This window comes from Anabrus simplex, chromosome 3 (assembly GCF_040414725.1).
Source record: "Anabrus simplex isolate iqAnaSimp1 chromosome 3, ASM4041472v1, whole genome shotgun sequence".
In the NCBI taxonomy this organism is placed as follows: domain Eukaryota; kingdom Metazoa; phylum Arthropoda; class Insecta; order Orthoptera; family Tettigoniidae; genus Anabrus; species Anabrus simplex.
In genome coordinates, this window is record NC_090267.1 from 341,856,629 (window position 1) to 341,876,777 (window position 20,149).

At 38.7% G+C, this 20,149-nt stretch overlaps 1 protein-coding gene across 1 annotated transcript in view; it reads right to left on the bottom strand.

Moving 5' to 3' along the window:
• The window catches only part of LOC136867311 (general odorant-binding protein 19d), a 54,111-nt gene that overhangs the window by 22,276 nt on the left and 11,686 nt on the right, over window positions 1-20,149 (bottom strand). Inside the window, exon 3 of the mRNA XM_067144467.2 lies at window positions 16,467-16,519. Within this exon, the coding sequence (XP_067000568.2) occupies window positions 16,467-16,519 (53 nt within the window). The remainder of the gene's footprint in view (window positions 1-16,466; window positions 16,520-20,149) is intronic.

Genomic DNA, 20,149 nt, shown 5'->3' on the forward strand with positions numbered 1-20,149 from the left:
CTCACTACTCTGGTAGTGTAAAACATCTGGTGAATTCGCCCCAAATGGTTACTGGGGATCGAATTCACATCCGTATGATTGGACGTTTCACCGCTGGAGATCTTCTTTCGGAGACGAGGGCACGACAGTAACCTTTTACTGTCGTCTCCTCGTTCCGTTTGGACATGAGACACTTCCGTATGTACATTCTGGTGAGCCGGACACCCACCGTGGAAAATGTTATCGCCTCGAAAAAACGGGAATTTATAATACGGACAAACTCTAGCCTATTATTTCCAGATTCACAAACACGCCAGGTAGAGTTCATTAACTCAAAGCCTATTTCAATATTTACACTTGTCAATACGACAAGACGTACGGAAAGGTTCATTACTATGCTCTGACCATGAAAACATGTGCCGTCCGTGGGTTATTTACGTACCTACCGCTAACAATCTCCCCGTGAAAACCCAACATCTGGTTCGGAGCAGTTCGACACAGGATGACTGTCCCTATTATATCCTCCTATGATTATTAAATAATATCATTACCATTCTTTATCTGATCGTTATCATATTCTTTGACTACCATCAATTAATTTTATTATTATCATTAATTTCAATTATAATCCTGTATTTGATTATTATCATTTGTCATCCGAGATGATTATATGCCAACCCTTGCCGACGTTTCAAACGAAGGGTCGTTCTTCCTCCTAATTTATCCGCACAATATAATGATCAGCTTCCTCATAAATATTTTTTTATTATTATTATTATTAATTTTTAAAAAATTTATGAGGAAGCTGATCATTATATTGTGCGGATAAATTAGGAGGAAGAACGACCCTTCGTTTGAAACGTCGGCAAGGGTTGGCATATAATCATCCCGGATGACAAATGATAATAATCAAATACAGGATTATAATTGAAATTAATGATAATAATAAAATTAATTGATGGTAGTCAAAGAATATGATAACGATCAGATAAAGAATTGTAATGATATTATTTAATAATCATAGGAGGATATAATAGGGACAGTCATCCTGTGTCGAACTGCTCCGAACCAGATGTTGGGTTTTCACGGGGAGATTGTTAGCGGTAGATACGTAAATAACCCACGGACGGCACATGTTTTCATGGTCAGAGCATAGTAATGAACCTTTCCGTACGTCTTGTCGTATTGACAAGTGTAAATATTGAAATAGGCTTTGAGTTAATGAACTCTACCTGGCGTGTTTGTGAATCTGGAAATAATAGGCTAGAGTTTGTCCGTATTATAAATTCCCGTTTTTTCGAGGCGATAACATTTTCCACGGTGGGTGTCCGGCTCACCAGAATGTACATACCGGAAGTGTCTCATGTCCAAACGGAACGAGGAGACGACAGTAAAAGGTTACTGTCGTGCCCTCGTCTCCGAAAGAAGATCTCCAGCGGTGAAAGGTCCAATCATACGGATGTGAATTCGATCCCCAGTAACCATTTGGGACGAATTCACCAGATGTTTTACACTACCAGAGTAGTGAGGTAAAATCCAAGTATTATGTCATTTATTTTTCAGGATGAAAGTGTCCCAATGTAAAATTGTCATCATGTGTAGTATGCAAAATAAGTGAATAAATTGCTTCTCATTGCAATTTCAATAGGAAACAGTTTCCATATATTTTCATTGTAGTTAGTCCAGTATGCCCATGGAATTTAAGTTGTCACTTCCCAGTCCTATTGTGGAGTCAAAATTTTGTATCCATGAATGAGTCGTCCCCCGTAATCTTAATTTGCATGCCCGTTCATCCCTGTGTTCATTTGATGCGTCGATATATATATATTTTTTGATTTTCTTTATATAATTTTTTTTATCGTTTTCGAACTGATCACCCCTGAGATAAATGCTAGTCTGGGACTCAGGAAGTGAGCGGGTGCATAATGGCGCCCAACGTAAAAGGGCCTATTGCATCATGTTTGAGCAACGGGTGACTTTATTTTTTTTTTACATAAAAAAACAACTGAACTTTTTGTTGTATTAGCGACGATATCATGAGCAACCAGCTCAGTGCCCGATTGCTTTATAGATAGGCCCAGTTGTTTAACTTCAATGTAAACCCAATCGGGATATTTAATTAAATTTTGACCGCATCACGGTTAAATAGTGGTTTTAGATGTGTCAAGTAGTATTTCATGTTAAAGTAAGGTTAGTTTCGAACGGGGCTAGACTTGATAATTATACAGTAGTATTTTATTGCTATAAAGGCTCATTAAATTAATAATTCCCTATTCTATGAAATTAAAATTTATTGTGATTTAGTGAGACTCCGCATAAATATAACTATCCATGGGCAGAAATTTTATATAGGCAAAATTTATTAGGAATACTGTATTTGGTAAAAATGTGACTGAGAACCAGATTCAAGTATTAATAAAAAGATAATGGAACTGTGTAAGTTAAATTTAAATTATTTCAAGACAGGTGACTTCAAGTTTTCCATCGTTGTATTATCGATTGTTGTTGGTGTTATTGTCATAGTTTGGAGTGACTAATGATATGAATTTCAGGCATAATAAGCACGTGATGGTAATTAATATGCAAATTTGAATTACGTTCTATAATAATTCGCTATGTGAAAGCGAAAAATATTGTTTTGGTTTTGAATTTGGAAAGTTAAAATTCTAGAAAATATTAACGAGGATATAACCGTATGATAGGGCCTAGACCCACAATTGTCATAATCGTGTGCGATAGGATGAGAGGCTGATCGGCCCTCTTTTCTCATTTTATATAATGTCAGACGAAGGTGGGGAGCGTCCCCAAGGTGAACAGTTAGAAGGACAGGGAGAGGTGAAAGCTCTCACTTTGGAAGACTTAATGCGAGTTATGGTTCTAAATAAACAAGAACTCACGGAACTGACATCGATAGTTCATGCCGATAGTGTTTCTACTAAACAGGAACTGACATCTATAGTTCAGGCCGCGAGTGTTTCACTAGAGCGTAAAATTGAGACTAATAGACAGGAACTGACGGAACAAATAAATGCCGCAAATATTTCGTTAGAAATTAAATTGGACAAGTTGCAGGCCGCATGTGAAATTAATAAAATGAAACTCACAGAACAAATAGCTGAGGTTCATGCCGCCAGTATATCACTAGGACAGGAATTACGGGACCGAATGACCCAAGTCCAAGAGGCGTGTCATGTCGCTAAGGACGAATTAAAAGGGCATATCGACTCTTGTATTATTAGTGTCAATGAAAAGGTTGACCGATTCAGGGATGAGGCGTTACTAGAGCGTAACGAAATTAAGGAGAAAATAAAGGCCAGTATTCAGGAGATCTCAGCTCAGAGGTTGGTCGACCGCGAAGATTTAATGGCGCACATCGAAGAGGTGAGGGGTGAATGTCGCAAGGAAAACGATATCCTCCGAAGCCACGTGGAAAGTAAAGGTGCACATACTGCAAACACTTTGGACAGGCACGAAAAGGGAATCGCTGAGTTACGAGGTGAAACTGTTCGTACCCTAGTACTAGTAGCCGGTCTTAGAAATGAAATTCAGGATATAAAGACGAATTCGGAAGATCGTAGCCGTAGACTCACACAGTGTGAGGAGGCAAATATAGCATTGTTCAGAAAAACTGATGGGTTGGCGGAACAAAGCCAAACGATCGCTGACACAGAGGTCAGAATAGTGGAACAATTTAAGGTCCACACGGGGCAGAACTCAGTGTCCAAGCAAATGTCAGACAGTAATACCGAAAGGCTGGATGAGATTAGAAAGGATCTGGAACAGGTCAAGGCCAGGTTAGAACAGCCAGGGTTAGTTCAGGACTTCCATATCCAGTACCGAGAGTTCGAGACCCCAGACAATCAGGGCTTTCATAAAAAGGAAGGCATGTCACAAGCTGATACGACCGGACTTTTGAAGTAGGAGACGGATCGTCATCATCATCAAATGCCCTCCCGACATCTGTGGTCCACGTCATCAAAATGTCAGACGACAAACCACCTAGATACGACGCTCGAGGACATATAACCCCTAAAGGCTTCATCCGCGAGATCACTAACTATATTAGTGAAAATAAAATTCCGGCGGAGCGGCAATTACGAACTGTAGAGAAGTTTTTGGACGGAGCACCTGCAATGTGGTTCAGGGCCTTCTTATACACATTCGAGGATTTCATGGGATTCCGACAGGCGTTTTTGCAAAAATTCTGGAGTATCCAAGAACAGCAAGATCTTAGGTTGAAGTTGTATTCTAGACGTTATTCAACATCGTCCCCAACTAAATATTCAGAGTATTTCGTATCCCAATTTCATAAGATGCGGGAATTAGACAATCCGGTCAGTGAAACAGAACTCATTAGCGCCATCGAGAAGCAGTTGCCATTTGAGGTCCAGCGGATGATGATTACGTCGAATATTCAGACGGCAATACAAGCGGAAGCTCTGTTACGTCAATTAGATCAGACCACGTATCACTCTAACCAGAGGCAACCCAGGCCTAGAGAGCAACAGATAAATAACGTCGAGAGGCAGACGGAAACTAGAACCATCAGTACTAGAAGTCAAGGAACGAGTACCGATCCAGAACCCAAGAGGATGTATGATCCAGGATGGAGACCCCGACAATGGAATCACCGAGGAGGATTTGCGGAAGGCAACTGGCAAACGAAGCATGTTAAATTCCATGACGAAAGGGGATACCGTGGATATCGGAATGGAAGGAGCGAAACTCAGCCGTACCACCGAAGAAATCAGAATAACCGAAGGCCTTACACGGAGGAGAACCGTAGAAATGGGGAGGATCGACACCCAGAAACCCAGCAGTACCTCGATGAGCTGAAGAAGAGGAAATGGAAGGAGGCAATCCAAAATCATGACCGAAAGGATGACAAGCCAAGTAGTGTTTGGGACCGAGACGATGGGAAACCATACATAGAGGCGACGATACAAACTATGGAGGAGCTACATCAGGAGACCAAGCAATATTTAGAAGACAAATGGAATAAGGAGGCAAATGGTGGTCGCAACGGGGAAAGGAACGCGCCGTTGTCACATTCTCAATATAGTAGCCAGCTAAATCCAAATGCCCCTAGATTTGAGGACGAAAGACAACTCGGAGCTAGGAGGAAAACGAGAGAGTTTCAATAAAGCAGAGGATGACCAAGAAGAAGATGAGGACGAAGGAGAGGATGATGAAGAAGAAGACGGAAGAGAAGGAGTCCAACTGATCCATAGGCAAATAGAAGTAAGACCATGCCCAGAATGCGGAGAGCCCGACAGCGATGTCCAAGATTTTGTTAACAGGATCCTCCTGATTCAACGAGAGAATGAAGAATTGAGACACAATATCCAGATTCTGCGGGACGAGATCAGTCACCATCGAAAAGGTACGAAAGCAGTAATCAAATCATGATGAAAGTATGATGCGGATATATATATTAAAAAATCTCATGATTATCACAAGAATTTTTTTACCGAGCAACAGGAAAATGTACCCTGATGAGATAGGCCCTAGTTTCATGATTTGATTTTGATATGAGAAATACAGATATATAGAAATATTAAATGAAATACAGTGTCAGTTTTGTGTGGACGGGAGAATTTCAACATAGCCCGGCGTGATCGCGACAAACCGTCGCCACAGTAAGCTTGTCATTATGGGGAAAATGTTTCTTGGCCAGAAGATAAGAGGATTAAAGCTAGAGCTCACAACAACGAAGTAATGACTTCGAGGAAGTGAAAGAGTGTATATTTCGGACCAAGGGCGAGCAGATGTATCACCAATACCGGAAATATGACGTACCAGTTTTGCCACGCCCGAGGCATTTGGTGTTGTCAACGTTACAAGGAAGAGATTTCAAACTAACCGAAGCGGTGTTGACCAATGACAAAATTTATCATAGGCCCGCAGATAAACCAACATAAGAAAAACTCAGAGTGAACTCCAGTTAGCTTCTCCGATAACAATAATTAAATTATTCCAACCACATAATTGAATAGAGGGGATTTTTGTGATATTCCCATGTTGATTAAATGTAATCGTAATAAATTCAAGTAATGAATTCGTGGAAATGACCCACGCTATGTCGCCATTGGTCGAGATGAGCACGCCATCAGGGACGCCGAGTTAGCGCGCGAAGGGTGGAGGACAGAAACTAAGTGATATTTCCATGATCACCGAACGATATGAGTTCAGAATACGACACATGAATGTGTATCGCCAGTGTATTAAGTGGGATAAAGCAAGAGATCTAAATCCACCTGCACATGCCGATTTAGGATAACCAACCTCCCTCCCCAGGAGCTGACCGCGGATGACCCCGGCGGGAAACCATATCGTCCATAAAAGTCCAGTAGTGAACCTCACATCACCCAGTCGTTTGAAGTCACCAGTTGTGACCGGTCACCAGTCGTGTCAGTCGTATGAAGTAGTTGAGACTTTGACACGTTGACTCTGTAAGTCAGTACCTCGGGACGCATTCGAAGTCAGTTAAAGCTGAAAGTGCGTGAGTTATTAGGAGAATGAATACGAACAGAGAAATTATCCATAGTACCGAGAGTAAATAATCAGTACAATTGTATATTGAATTTAATAAATGTAATGTGATTAAATAATAAATAATTAACGGAACGCCGATAGTACCTTTGGAAGGCAGTGTGCGGAGCCTGAAGTAAACACCTCAAGATAGACGGTGAATAACTATCCGAGCAGGGAATTATAGGAGCTAGGCGATTATCAAGACGGCTTAGAAATAAACCAGGAAGTGCCGGTTGAAGACGCGATACGCGCCGGTTCAAATGAACAACATTTCATCGTAATGTGTCACTACGTGTGTTTCGGGCGTATATGAAGAGTATATTGTACGAGTGTCAGGGGTCTAGGAGCACCTATAAGTGTTTTTTTGTTATTAGTATTCTTGTGTAAAATAGTGTAATAAGGTATTAATCTTGGGTAGTCACCCAGAAGTGTTTTATTGTGTTAAATTTGTATTGTGCAACATGATGGACGAGTAGATCACCATGGGGCCGTAAGGCCTATATCTCATCCGCTACGAGACAATGGAATTCTACATAGGAAAGAGTACACAATTTTGATATTTGGGGGATGTTATCGCGACTAAACGGGGTTCAGTGTAAATTAATTATGGTTACTTAACATGGTCCGCTTCCCGAGTCCATGATTTTATTTTTTTGTTAGACGGACGAACTAATTTATATTAACGTAATAATGGGTTAGATTAATTAATTTGAGTATTTGTTTGTTGTATATAATGTAAATGTGGGATATATTTCTTTCAATTAATGCATGCTGTTCGTAATACTTTGATTTAAGTTCATTTCAAGTGTTAAATTCCTTTTTTTGTGCTAACCCATTTATTTGATTTTCAATCACTGCGGTGATCATTTGTATTTTAATTAGGAATATTTTCTACCTGACAGCCAGATTATGAAAGAGCCAGAGTATGTAAAATTTGTGTTGCGTACGGAAGGTCATTAAAATACTAATAATAATAATGTTTGTGAGTTGACAAAGGAAAGTAAATTAATAATAATAATAATATTTGTGCGTTTGCGAGTTAAAGTATAATAATAATAATAATGACAGTGCCTCGTGAGTTAGCCAGTGCAAATATAATAATCAATGTGGAGATGACATGTAGCGTTAAAGACTTTCATTCGCGTAATCAGTTTGATTTTACGTAAATTTTTGATTTTACGTTTTTGGACTTTATTTTAACCACTAAAATTTGTTTAAAAGCGATATAGGCACGTGAAGTAGAATGGTCACGATATGTTAAAAGCCCAGAATGATTTGAGCCCATATTTAGAGTTGGAAGTCATGAGGGACGAATATCCGGCGTGAAATAAATTGAGCCGTATTGTTTGTAATGATGAAATGGATGAATCTCAAGGCCTAAGATGATATAAAATACAGATGCCGGTGTTATTAGTGGTAGAATCCACGCACCGAGGATTAATTTATAAATTAAATGTTTGAAGAGTTCCGATGAAAGGAAATGGACTTCAAATTGGAAGGAATAGTTTAGCAATCGCCGGCATTGGAGGTATTTGCCCAGCCGCGATGTGCCATAGGTTGTGAGATGTGTCTTGGGAGGACAGGTGTCCCCATATAAAATTAACGGCAGTACGAAACTGAAGGTACGGTCCCGAATACCGTGTTGTCCCGACCGATATAAAGCGGATCTTAGTGGTTCATAACGGGATTTAACATATGTGACTAAATTAAAAGAGTGGAAATTAAAATATCATCTTTCCATTTTTAATAATAATAATAACAATAATCATACTCCAAGTGAATCTTGTCTTAAATCTAGTGCTTAGTGCCAAGATAAATCGGAATCGTAAAAGGGGTTATGCGTTAAACATATTAAGAGTGGACTACCGTGTAACAGGCGAAATTAATTTTTTTAAATTAATAATAATAATAAATAAAATAAAAACTACTTTTTTAGAAGAAGAATTTATTTTTTATATTTTAGACATAATAATGATGTTGGGAGTAGAAATGAAAGATTTGAGATTTTTAACTAATAATAATAATAATAAATAAAATATTTGAAGAAGGAGAAGAAGAATAACAAATGAAGCTACTTTATTTGAATTTTATTTTTTTGATGAAAATAATAAGAGCGAGAAGTTGAAGTATTATAGCGAGGATGATTACGGGTTACGATAATCACGATTTCCACTATTAATAATAAAGTTAATAATAATAATAATAATAATAATAATAATAATAATAATAATAATAATAATGAAAAGTTGAAGGAGCAGAAGATAAAGAACTTGCAATAGTAATTTGAGAATAATAATTATGATGAAAGGAAAATAAGATATTTAATGGGCGATGATTCATTGTTACGAATATAATAATAATAATAATAATAATAATAATAATAATAATAATAATAATAATAATAATAATAATAATAATATTTACGAGGAAGCTGATCATTATATTGTGCGGATAAATTAGGAGGAAGAACGACCCTTCGTTTGAAACGTCGGCAAGGGTTGGCATATAATCATCCCGGATGACAAATGATAATAATCAAATACAGGATTATAATTGAAATTAATGATAATAATAAAATTAATTGATGGTAGTCAAAGAATATGATAACGATCAGATAAAGAATGGTAATGATATTGTTTAATAATCATAGGAGGATATAATAGGGACAGTCATCCTGTGTCGAACTGCTCCGAACCAGATGTTGGGTTTTCACGGGGAGAATGTTAGTGGTAGATACGTAAATAACCCACGGACGGCACATGTTTTCATGGTCAGAGCATAGTAATGAACCTTTCCGTACGTCTTGTCGTATTGACAAGTGTAAATATTGAAATAGGCTTTGAGTTAATGAGCTCTACCTGGCGTGTTTGTGAATCTGGAAATAATAGGCTAGAGTTTGTCCGTATTATAAATTCCCGTTTTTTCGAGGCGATAACATTTTCCACGGTGGGTGTCCGGCTCACCAGAATGTACATACCGGAAGTGTCTCATGTCCAAACGGAACGAGGAGACGACAGTAAAAAGTTACTGTCGTGCCTTCGTCTCCGAAAGAAGATCTCCAGCGGTGGAAGGTCCAATCATACGGATGTGAATTCGATCCCCAGTAACCAATTGGGGCGAATTCACCAGATGTTTTACACTACCAGAGTAGTGAGGTAAAATCCAAGTATTATGTCATTTATTTTTCAGGATGAAAGTGTCCCAATGTAAAATTGTCATCATGTGTAGTATGCAAAATAAGTGAATAAATTGCTCCTCATTGCAATTTCAATAGGAAACAGTTTCCATATCTTTTCATTGTAGTTAGTCCAGTATGCCCATGGAATTTAAGTTGTCACTTCCCAGTCCTATTGTGGAGTCAAAATTTTGTATCCATGAATGAGTCGTCCCCCGTAACCTTAAATTTGCATGCCCCGTTCATCCCTGTGTTCATTTGATGCGCCGATATATATTTTTTTGATTTTCTTTATGTAATTTTTTTTATCGTTTTCGAACTGATCACCCCTGAGATAAATGCTAGTCTGGGACTCAGGAGGTGAGCGGGTGCAGTACCTGGGTACCATCATTAACGAAGCATGGGACAATTCGCAAGAGATAAAGTGTCGCATTGGAAAAGCGAGAAGTGTTTTCAATTCAATGAGCTCAACCTTCAAGAATCACGACCTTACCATGGATACCAAAATGCGGCTCCTTAGGTGCTATGTGTTTTCAGTTCTCTTTTACGGTGTGGAAACATGGACGCTTACAAAAGCCACCACTGCTAGGCTGGAAGCATTTGAACTCTGGCTATACAGAAGAATTTTGAGAATATCATGGACTCAGAAGGTTACAAACGTTGAGGTTCTACACCGAGCCAACAAGAGACCAGAGCTGATCAACACCATCAAGTGTCGTAAACTACAATATTTTGGACACATCATGAGGAATCAGAAAAGATATGAGCTGCTTCAACTTATCCTGCAAGAGAAAATAGAAGGAAAAAGATCTCCTGGGCGAAGAATAATTTCCTGGCTCGACAACCTTAAAACCTGGTTCAACAAAACATCTGCAGAACTGTTCCGAATTTCAATGGATAAAGCCCGAATAGCCATGTTGATCGCCAACGTCCGAGGGGGACAGGCACGCTAAGAAGAAGAAGAATTAACTAAGAAAGCTAACTTTCTGGAAAATGATGACATCTTTCGGATAAGTGAACGTTTTGCTTTATATTTTAATCACGATATCATTATGTGCTAAAATTCTGGCTAGTAGTGCGATAACATTTGATCCATCACCATCTACAGAGGGGTAGTCCCTGTTATCGATCTCTTGCAAAGAAATCAGCGAATTTCATTTATTTTTTGTGGGTTTTCCAGGGTATTTTCATGTAAGCGGCGTATTTTAAGAAGGGTTAAAGTGGGTACTTAATACAGTTATAAATAAACTAGCAAGATACCCGTGCTTCGCTACGGTATTATACTGAAATTTATAATTGAATGCTTATTGTTTTATATATAATCCGCCAAAATCCGCGATCTGACTGGTTATCTGAGAGAATCAGCCGAAATTCGCGATCTGACTCGTTTTCTAATAGATTACGGCAAGTTTCCTCCCATTTTTCAATATTTCTTTCAAGCAATCGATTTCGTACTTCCAGGGCTAGGTCCAGGTATTCCACCCGGTCAGTTGGGTCCCTAAATCTTTGCCATCCTTTCCTATAAGAATTTTTAATATGGATCAAATTCTTGAGGAGATCCGGCGTGGTGTCCTCTTGGGTGCCTTGGCGGTACTGAACTCGTGGCTGGACTGCATTCTTAGTCATTACCCGTCCAGGACCCGTTTCCAGCGCGGTCTGCAATTTGACGACGGTCCAGAACATTATTATTATTATTATTATTATTATTATTATTATTATTATTATTATTATTATTATTATTATTATTATTATTATTATTATAGATGTTCAGGACTCCAAAGCAAGATGCAAGACCGCTACTTGGCGGTAAATTACATCTGCTGCCACTGTCATTGTTAACAATGTGACCAGCACCATTGTCGCGCGTAGCCAAGTGTGCGGGATTTCTGGTGATACGAATGACATATTCCGTGCATTGTTGACCTTATTATAGAGGTGAACAATTGGACGGTCAATCTCATTCCTATCGTTTATTTGAAAGGTGTTTAAATTTTTATTCATATGCCAGGAGAATGTACTGTAATCTAAGAACGTTCTCCGAAGAAAAAGATGGCTCTTGAAAACGAACCCAGGAAAGATAAAAAAATGATCGATTTATGATCAGAATAAGTACATCGGAAATCTAGAGCCTGTTTCCGGTCATTCGACAGGGTCAGGAATGGAATGAATAAAGCTCCCATCTGGCGGCGGCAATAGGAATTGTGCCGGCTGCCGAAGCCTGTCGCACTCCTCTGGGGCAATGGATAATGAATGACAAATGAAATGAAATGATATTGGACAGTGTTGCTGGAATGAATGATGACAGGGAAAGCCGGAGTATCCGGAGAAAACCCTGTCCCGCCTCCGTTTGGTCCAGCACGAATGTCTCATGGAGTGACCAGGATTTGAACCACATAACCGAGCTGTGAGAGCAAGGCGCGCTGCCACCTGAGCAACGGAGGCTCCTTATAAGTACATTATGAACAGTAAAATCAACTATTCTCACCTCCTTTTACACCCCACCGCCGTTAAGTTTATTTACCTCCCCCCCCCCCCGCAAAAAATAACAGAAAGGCATGTTTCTTTATGTTTAAAGGAGATTCCAAACACCAATGTTCACGTCTATTACCTTCAGTTTTGAGATATAAGTATCCCCATAATAATAATTCACTTTTTCACTTCCTTTCACACTCCTCCCCCCCCCCCCAATTGAATATTCCAGCAAAAACCTTGTTTCTTTAATAGTTAAGGATCTTCTAAATACCAATTATCACGAATTTAACTTCCTCAGTTCTTGATTTGTGTGACCTCATGAAAGGAATTCAACTCCTTTTCAATCCCGCCCCCCAAGATGATTCCCCCCCCCCCTAAAAAACGTTTTTCTTTGTTTCTTAAGGAGATCCAAATACCAATTTTCACGTCTGTAACAACTTTAGTTTTTATAAAACGTAAGTATTCTCATACAATTAAGTCAATTAATTATTCAATTCTTTCACCCGCCCCCCCCCCGCTTCATTGGATTTTTCGAAAATACGTGTTTCTTTACTTTAAAGCAGAATCCAAATATCAAATTTCACGTCTGTAACATCTTCATTTTTGAGATATCAGTAGCTTAATTAAAATAATGGCATTCAACCTATTATTCACCCTTTTATACCCCTCCTATTGGGATTTTCCGAAAACAAAAAATACATGTTTCTTTATTTTTAAAGGAGGTTTTAAATACCAAATTTTACATCTGTAAACTTTTCAAGTTTTAAGATGTAGATACACTCATTTTAAAAATCACCCCCCTTTTCACACCCCCCATATTTGGATTTTCCAAAAAAGAAAAAAAATCTTGTTTATTTTTAAAGCAGATCCCAAATACCAACTTTCAGGGCTGTAATATCTTCAGGTTCTGAAATAAAAGTAGCCTCATTAAAGGCATTCAACACATTTTTCACCCTTTTCCACCCTTGTTACAGTATAAGGATTTTCCGAAAACAAAAAGGTACGTTTATCTTTATTTCTGAGGGAGATTCTAAATACCAATTTTTACACCTATAAGCTTTAAAGGTTTTGAGATATAGATACACTCATTTTAAAAATTCACCCCCTTTTCACCCCCCTCCATTAATTGGATTTTCCGAAAACAAAAAAATACGTGTTTCTTTATTTTTAAAGGAGATCCCAAACACCAATTTTCAGGTCTATAATATCTTAAGTTTCTGAGATATAAGTATCCTCTTGAAAGGCATTCAACCCGTTTTTCCCCCGTTTTCACCCCTCCTAATGGGATTTTCTGAAAACAAAAAAATACGCGTTTCTTTATTTTTAATGAAGATTCTAAATACCAATTTTTACATCTGTAAACTTTCAAAGTTTTGAGATATAGATACACTCATTTTAAAAATTAACCCCCTTTTCAACCTCCCATTAATCGGATTTTCCAAAAATAAAAAATACGTGTTTCTTTATTTTTAGAAGAGATCAAAAGTACAAATTTTCAGGTCTGTAATATGTTCAGTTTCTGAGATATACTTGTAAGTACCGGTATCCTGATTAAAGGCATTCAACCCTTTTATCACTTTTTTTCACCCCTCCTATTGGGATTTTCTGAAAACAAAAAAATACGTGTTTCCTTTTTTTTAAAGACGGTTTTAAATACTAATGTTTACGTCTGTAAACTATTAAAGTTTTGAGATATAGATACAATCATTTTAAAATTTCACCCCCCTTTTCACCCCCTTAGCGATGGAATATCCAAAAATCCTCTCTTAGCGAGCACCTATATCTTAATATGAATGTATCCCCAAAATTTCATTTCATTTTGTCCAGTAGTTTTGGCTCGGCAATGATGAATCAGTCAGTCAGTCAGTCAGTCAGTCAGTCAGTCAGTCAGGACAAGTTATTTTATATATGTAGATTATTATTGGAGCTAAGGATGTTGCAAAACAGGCAAAACCTTTATAAATCCTACTCCAAGAATAATCATTTCCCACCAAAAGGAATGGAATGTCGTTACCTATGATATTTTAGAAGACGATTCACACATATTATAGAATGGTTATTTGCCATTCCGGTTTCATTCCATATTGAGCCGTACTAATCGTATATTGTCAGCTGCTATGGAATTTAATTTCAATCCAGACACCGAACTCTCATTTAACCCTCTACTGCATGAATTATTTTTCGTTTTCGTTTGGTGAAGAAAATTTCAAGCTTTAATGTTCAACATACGTTCAGTGTATTAGATGTACCAGCAATTCTTAAGTGGGGCTAATAGCTTAACACTCATATGTGATGTGGATTGCCATAGTTGAATATATATACAAATTTTCACGATTTTACGCTAAGCTTTTAACATTTAAAGACCGAACATTACTACCTACTGGCCATGGGTACGTACTGCAAGGCGCAAGTACAACTTGCAGAACCGTAGGTCGGTAATGTCTTTGAGGTTGAGCCAGAGGTACTCCTGAAGCCTGTGGTAATATGATGGGGAGGGCCCACGTAAAATAAACGGTGGTTGGTTCGCGTGGATGTTGACGGGGTGGAAGGAGTACCTTTGGTTGTAGGGCTGTTTTGTCATATATTATGTGAAAAAAAACAAGGCATCACTGGGATATGTGTTTAAATGATTGTACAGTTGAAGGGGTGCCGTGAAACTACCTCTGTCTACGATATTTATCCATTTATACAGGTGAAAAGTTATTTGTTGCCTAAAGGCAACAGTATGCAGTAGAGGGTTAAATTTAGAAAAATTTTGAATGTAATGTGCACTGATTAACTGTTGGGTAGCAAAACAATGACTATTTCTGTCCACGTTACTGGTATAGCATGAAGCCCTAAATTAAAGTACATTTCTACTATACATCCTAAAAAAAATTCTAGTGCCCCGGGATCACTATCACTATCACTATCAGCCACATTCAAGCGTTTTTACGATGTGGCCTCTTTAAGTCCGAAGCAAGGTAGGTTTTCATGAGGTCTCTCCATCTGGGACGGTCTTGAGCGATGTTCTGACAATTGATCCCAGTAATCTTCCGGATGTCTTTATCCCATCTGTCCGGTGGTCTTCCCCTTGGTCTGAGATGATATTTCGGACACCACTCAAGCACAATCTTTGTCCACCTACCATCAGTTCTCCGAGCAACATGGCCTGCCCACTGCCCCGGGATCATCAAAGAAAAATGCATTTTTGATATATGTGTCTTTTTGTTGGAGCACGTCAATGATTTCATTAATTATCAAATCAAAATTGAAAATTAGCACATTAGTATGACACGGAGGGTCGACTCACTTCGCTGACTACCTGAGTGGGAGAAGTTCACTCCCTTAGTGTTTAGAAAAAGCCTCTTAATTTTCTTCATCACCATTCCAAGCCAGCAAACATAGAGAGAGCTTCAGACAGATGGTAACAGTGTGCCGAATAGCTTTTTGTCGACTAAGTGACTCTGCAACTGCAACACAACACAGACTGGAGCAGCTGATCAGAAACACGTCCGACTGCGCATGCGTTCTTGCCCACTTCCAACTCCTCTCTCGCATCGTATTCTCAGCGCAACCACAAGGTGGCCTTGAGGTACTGGCAAGAAACTTTTATGCCTTCAAAGACACATTGCAACTCTACAGGCCAAGAGCTTTCGTCAGAATGCCTTACGACGTCAATCTATTCAGCCGTTCTCTATGTAACAAAAATCAGCCTAGTGTTTTAGATATAGAGATGACAATAATAATTAAAAAATAATAAATAAGCAACATGCCAGGTTTTTGAGAGCTTGTACTTTAACCAGGTAACAATTTAGTGCTGTCGTCCTCCAATAGCGGACACACAAGTGTACATGAGGAGTCTGATTTCTGTTGCAAGGCTATTTTCACTGTGTTATATGAGGGAGAATAGTTTGTAGAACTCTTGTGTGGGCAATGTTAGAAGGAACTTTTCTGTGCATGCGGTATATGAGTCCCCGGTCATGAGTGACACTCGGGACCATCCGATGACTTCTTCGATGTAACTGCTCACCTCGAGCCTGCCTTGTCCCGCTCCCAATAGTGTCGCATGACACTTATTAACTTTTTAACATAAGTATGATTGTCCACTGTTGGATCCAAGGTTCAAGTGTGGAGAGGCTGTTCTAGGGATATCACGGATGCCTCCAAAGGGTCTCGTTTCGGGTGGTAACGACAAGATACAAGAGGACGGGCTTGGCGTGTCCAATTGAAACACCGTACAGATATATTATTGTAATGCTGTATAGCACAAGGAATATTCAAATGAGGTAACAAGTGATAGTAAGTTTAACTCTCTTCTACTTACATTCTGGCTCTGGGTAGTCAACACCTGCAGCGTGGTCACCTTCTCCACATCCGCTAAAACAAACAACAAGAGCTTGACATTTATATCGATTAAAACATATGCAAGGGTTTTATCGCTAGTGACTATATATTGTACCATCTCAGACAGATATTTTGGTGGTGATGGAATATGAAATGGCTAGGACCGAAAAGGAAGAGTCTGCGGTCTTAAATAAAGTACAGCCTCAACATTGGCCTCATGTGATAGTGGAAAACTACCTTAAAACTATATTTAGAGCTGCTGAGAGTAAGATGCGAACCCGAAGTCTTCCGAATGCAAATGCAAGCTAACAGCTACTCGGTTAGACCAGCGCGCCCCACTCCGTCCGTACTATTTAGTACATATGCACATATGCTCCATACATGCTGGTATATGCCAGAGATTTATATGACATTTACTACACATAAACGGTCGACAAGAAAACAGGATTTTACGACAACTATTGTAGTGGTGAGAAGTCCTGCAAAAAGAGGCAGGAGAGCGTTGTATCAAAGAAATTCCAGAGGATCACAAAACAGATGGGCTCTAAATTACAGATGCAGAGAACAAGAATACTACCTTTCTTAAGAATCACATATTTTCAATTGTAATGATGCACAGAATGCCTGTATAGATTTCAGACGAATTAAGAACACTGTGATCAGAACGAATGAAGAAGTACTTGGCAGATAAGAAAAATCAAACAGTACAGCCAGTCCTCCTCTGTGGTGTAGTGGTTAGTGTGATTAGCTGCCACCCCCAGAGGCCCGGATTCGATTCCCAGCTCTGCCACGAAATTTGAAAAGTTGTACGAGGGCTGGAACGGGGTCCACTCAGCCTCGGGAGGTCAAATGAGTAGAGGTGTACCCCCTACCCAATGTCTCACGCTCCAGGACACTGCCCTTGAGGCTGAGTCCGAGGGAAAATCCAACCCTGTAGGGTAAGCACATTAAGAAAGAAAGAAACAGTACAGCCTTCAAATAAAAGGTGTACATGGAAGATTCAACTGGCCCAATGTGGTCAGTAAAGTTAATAATAATAAACAGTCAAAACTATTGGTAGAAGATTTTAATTAGTCCTCTATATATAGTGAATGGTTCATGCCAATAAACTTCCTTACTATGTGGCAAGTGGCCAGGATTGCTGCTTTTTGTAATTCTCTGTAACTGAGAGGGTGGAGATTAAGTGTTTCAGTGTCTTTGGTATAATACCATTACATCCAATCACTGCAAGAATGATTATTATTATTATTATTATTATTATTATTATTATTATTATTATTATATCGATAACTCTTGTTGAATGAAGTATATTCGGATCGACTCCCGGCCAGGTCAGATAATTTTACGCAAATTTGAGGGCTGGTTTGAGGTTCACTTAGCCTACATGGGGACAATTGATGAGCCATCTTTAAGATATACGCCACGGCCTGGAAAGCTAAGAATAACGATCGAGAGGATTCCTTGTACTTACCACGCCTTACCTTGTTATTTGCATGACTTCGGACTAGGCAGCGGTCGCTTGGTAGGCCCAGGGCCGTTACATCTGATTTATATATAATTACATTGCCAGGCCGTTTAAGTACGGCGAATATTTTAAATAATGACAAATGAGTCACTTCTCTCATCTAGCTACTGTTTTTTTTGTGTCAATATTATACAATAGCGCCAATAGCGTACATTTGCTATTGTTATCAATAATAATGTTATTGGTTTTAAGTTTCACTATACTTTTACGCTGTTCGGAGACGCCGGGTGCCAGAATTTTGTCCCGAAAATTTTCCTGTACGAGCCAGGAGGCGGACGTACTTTGAGCACCTTCAAATACCATCGGACTGTCACAGGACTTAAGCTCAGGCCAGCGCTCTACCGTCTGAACTACTCAGACCGATTTATGTTAACAAAACTGATGTTGAAATAACAGGGTGTTACATAAACCGTGTGGTCTTCAAAACCACCTAACTCCCGTCTGATAGCTTGTAACCGTTCAGGCTTCTCCAGCCCTACTAATTTAATATAATATCATTTTACTCGATATCATTTGATATCAAGTTTATCCGCCATCGGCAATTATTCGTAATAACATATTTATTCTACGTCAAGCATTTGTAAATAAGGTTTTTCCAATCATATTATATATATTATAACATCATTTATTATTTATTATTATATTATGAAAGAGGAATTTATTACGTATTGGATTTGGTTAATATGTTGAAATATAGTTGTTGTCATTTCATCTCATATTTGTATATACTGCAAAGGTTATTCTTGAGCGTGGAAAATTACATGACTCACTGGGTTTAACTCATGAGCCAAGGCTAGTAAACAGCGACCCGCGCGCGAGGCTTGCGAGCTGGTCAACTACATCATAGCCACGCCTACTGGACTTGTCAAGAAAGAAGAGAAGGGGAGTTGATAATTTGATCTACGAATCAGATACTTCGTTGTATATGAGTTTTGAGATTGAACTGTTACCAAGAGTGGGGGTGAGCCCGGATATATAGAGATTCTCACCACGAAAACGGCATCCTAACAACCTAACTACAACTTCTGCTGTGAACCTAACTACTATTAGAACTTCTAGTGTGAACATCTACTTTGAACGACGTTATTATTTTTGAGACAGTATATGGTCGCTCCACGACATAGTTATTTTGAGACGGTATGTGCTTGCTTCGATACAGTACTTAGCTGCGGTTATATTATCGGATCTATGTGAGACGAAACAAGCTTACGGCTTGTGTTATATTCAGTAAATCTTCTGGACGAAGAACTATGTTTAGTTCAAGTCCACGGAATTTGGTACAAGTCTGTACCGTATAAATATTATAGCTCAGTTGGATTGAGATTTCTACTAATATGGAAACCCGATGACTTCAACGAAAGCTGCAATTGGTGAGCTTCAATTAGATAAAGCAAGCAATTAGTAAATTCAGTAAAGTAAATTCTAAATCCCTCCACGCTTTAAGGAACTTTTCCGATTCATCTCATTTTTTGTATAATAAATTCATTTGTATTTTATATTGCGTTAATTTTCTTTCTTAAGCGATACTTAATGGTTAATTATTTAAAATCCTACCCCTGTGATTTAAGGATAAGTCTCTATGCTAGTAAATATAAATTTTGGTTTACAGTTTTGTTTAAAACTGTAACCCTGGCGCCCAAACCTCACATAGAGAAATGGGAAACCATGGAATGTTAATTGTTTCTATTTGCGTGGCAATTTGCGGGCAAGCCACATATAGTTTATTTGATATTCATGTGTCCCAAGGTAATAACTTTCATCTCCCCAAGTGTCTTGATGAGGAGAGCGAACAGTTACAAGCTGATAAGAAGGTGTGATTGCTTTCTAAATTTGAAGAAATTCTGGAATATTCACTTTACCAACATACGCCAACATTATGCAAGTAATTCGTTGTTAGACGTCAATTGTTTCCTCAATTTTACTAGTTGTTGTCTGTCTTGTAGTTTCACCGTGAATTCATTAAAGATGCGCTGAACATTCCTCAGTGCATGTTTATAGTAAAAATTTGTAGGATTTGTTGGATTACGAAGTCCATTGCAGCCACGCAAAGGGCGTTCAGGTGAGAGAATGGAGTGTACGATCCTGCCAGAGAAAGTTGGAAATAACTGGGTCTTTGTTGAGAGAGTCTGGCAAGCATC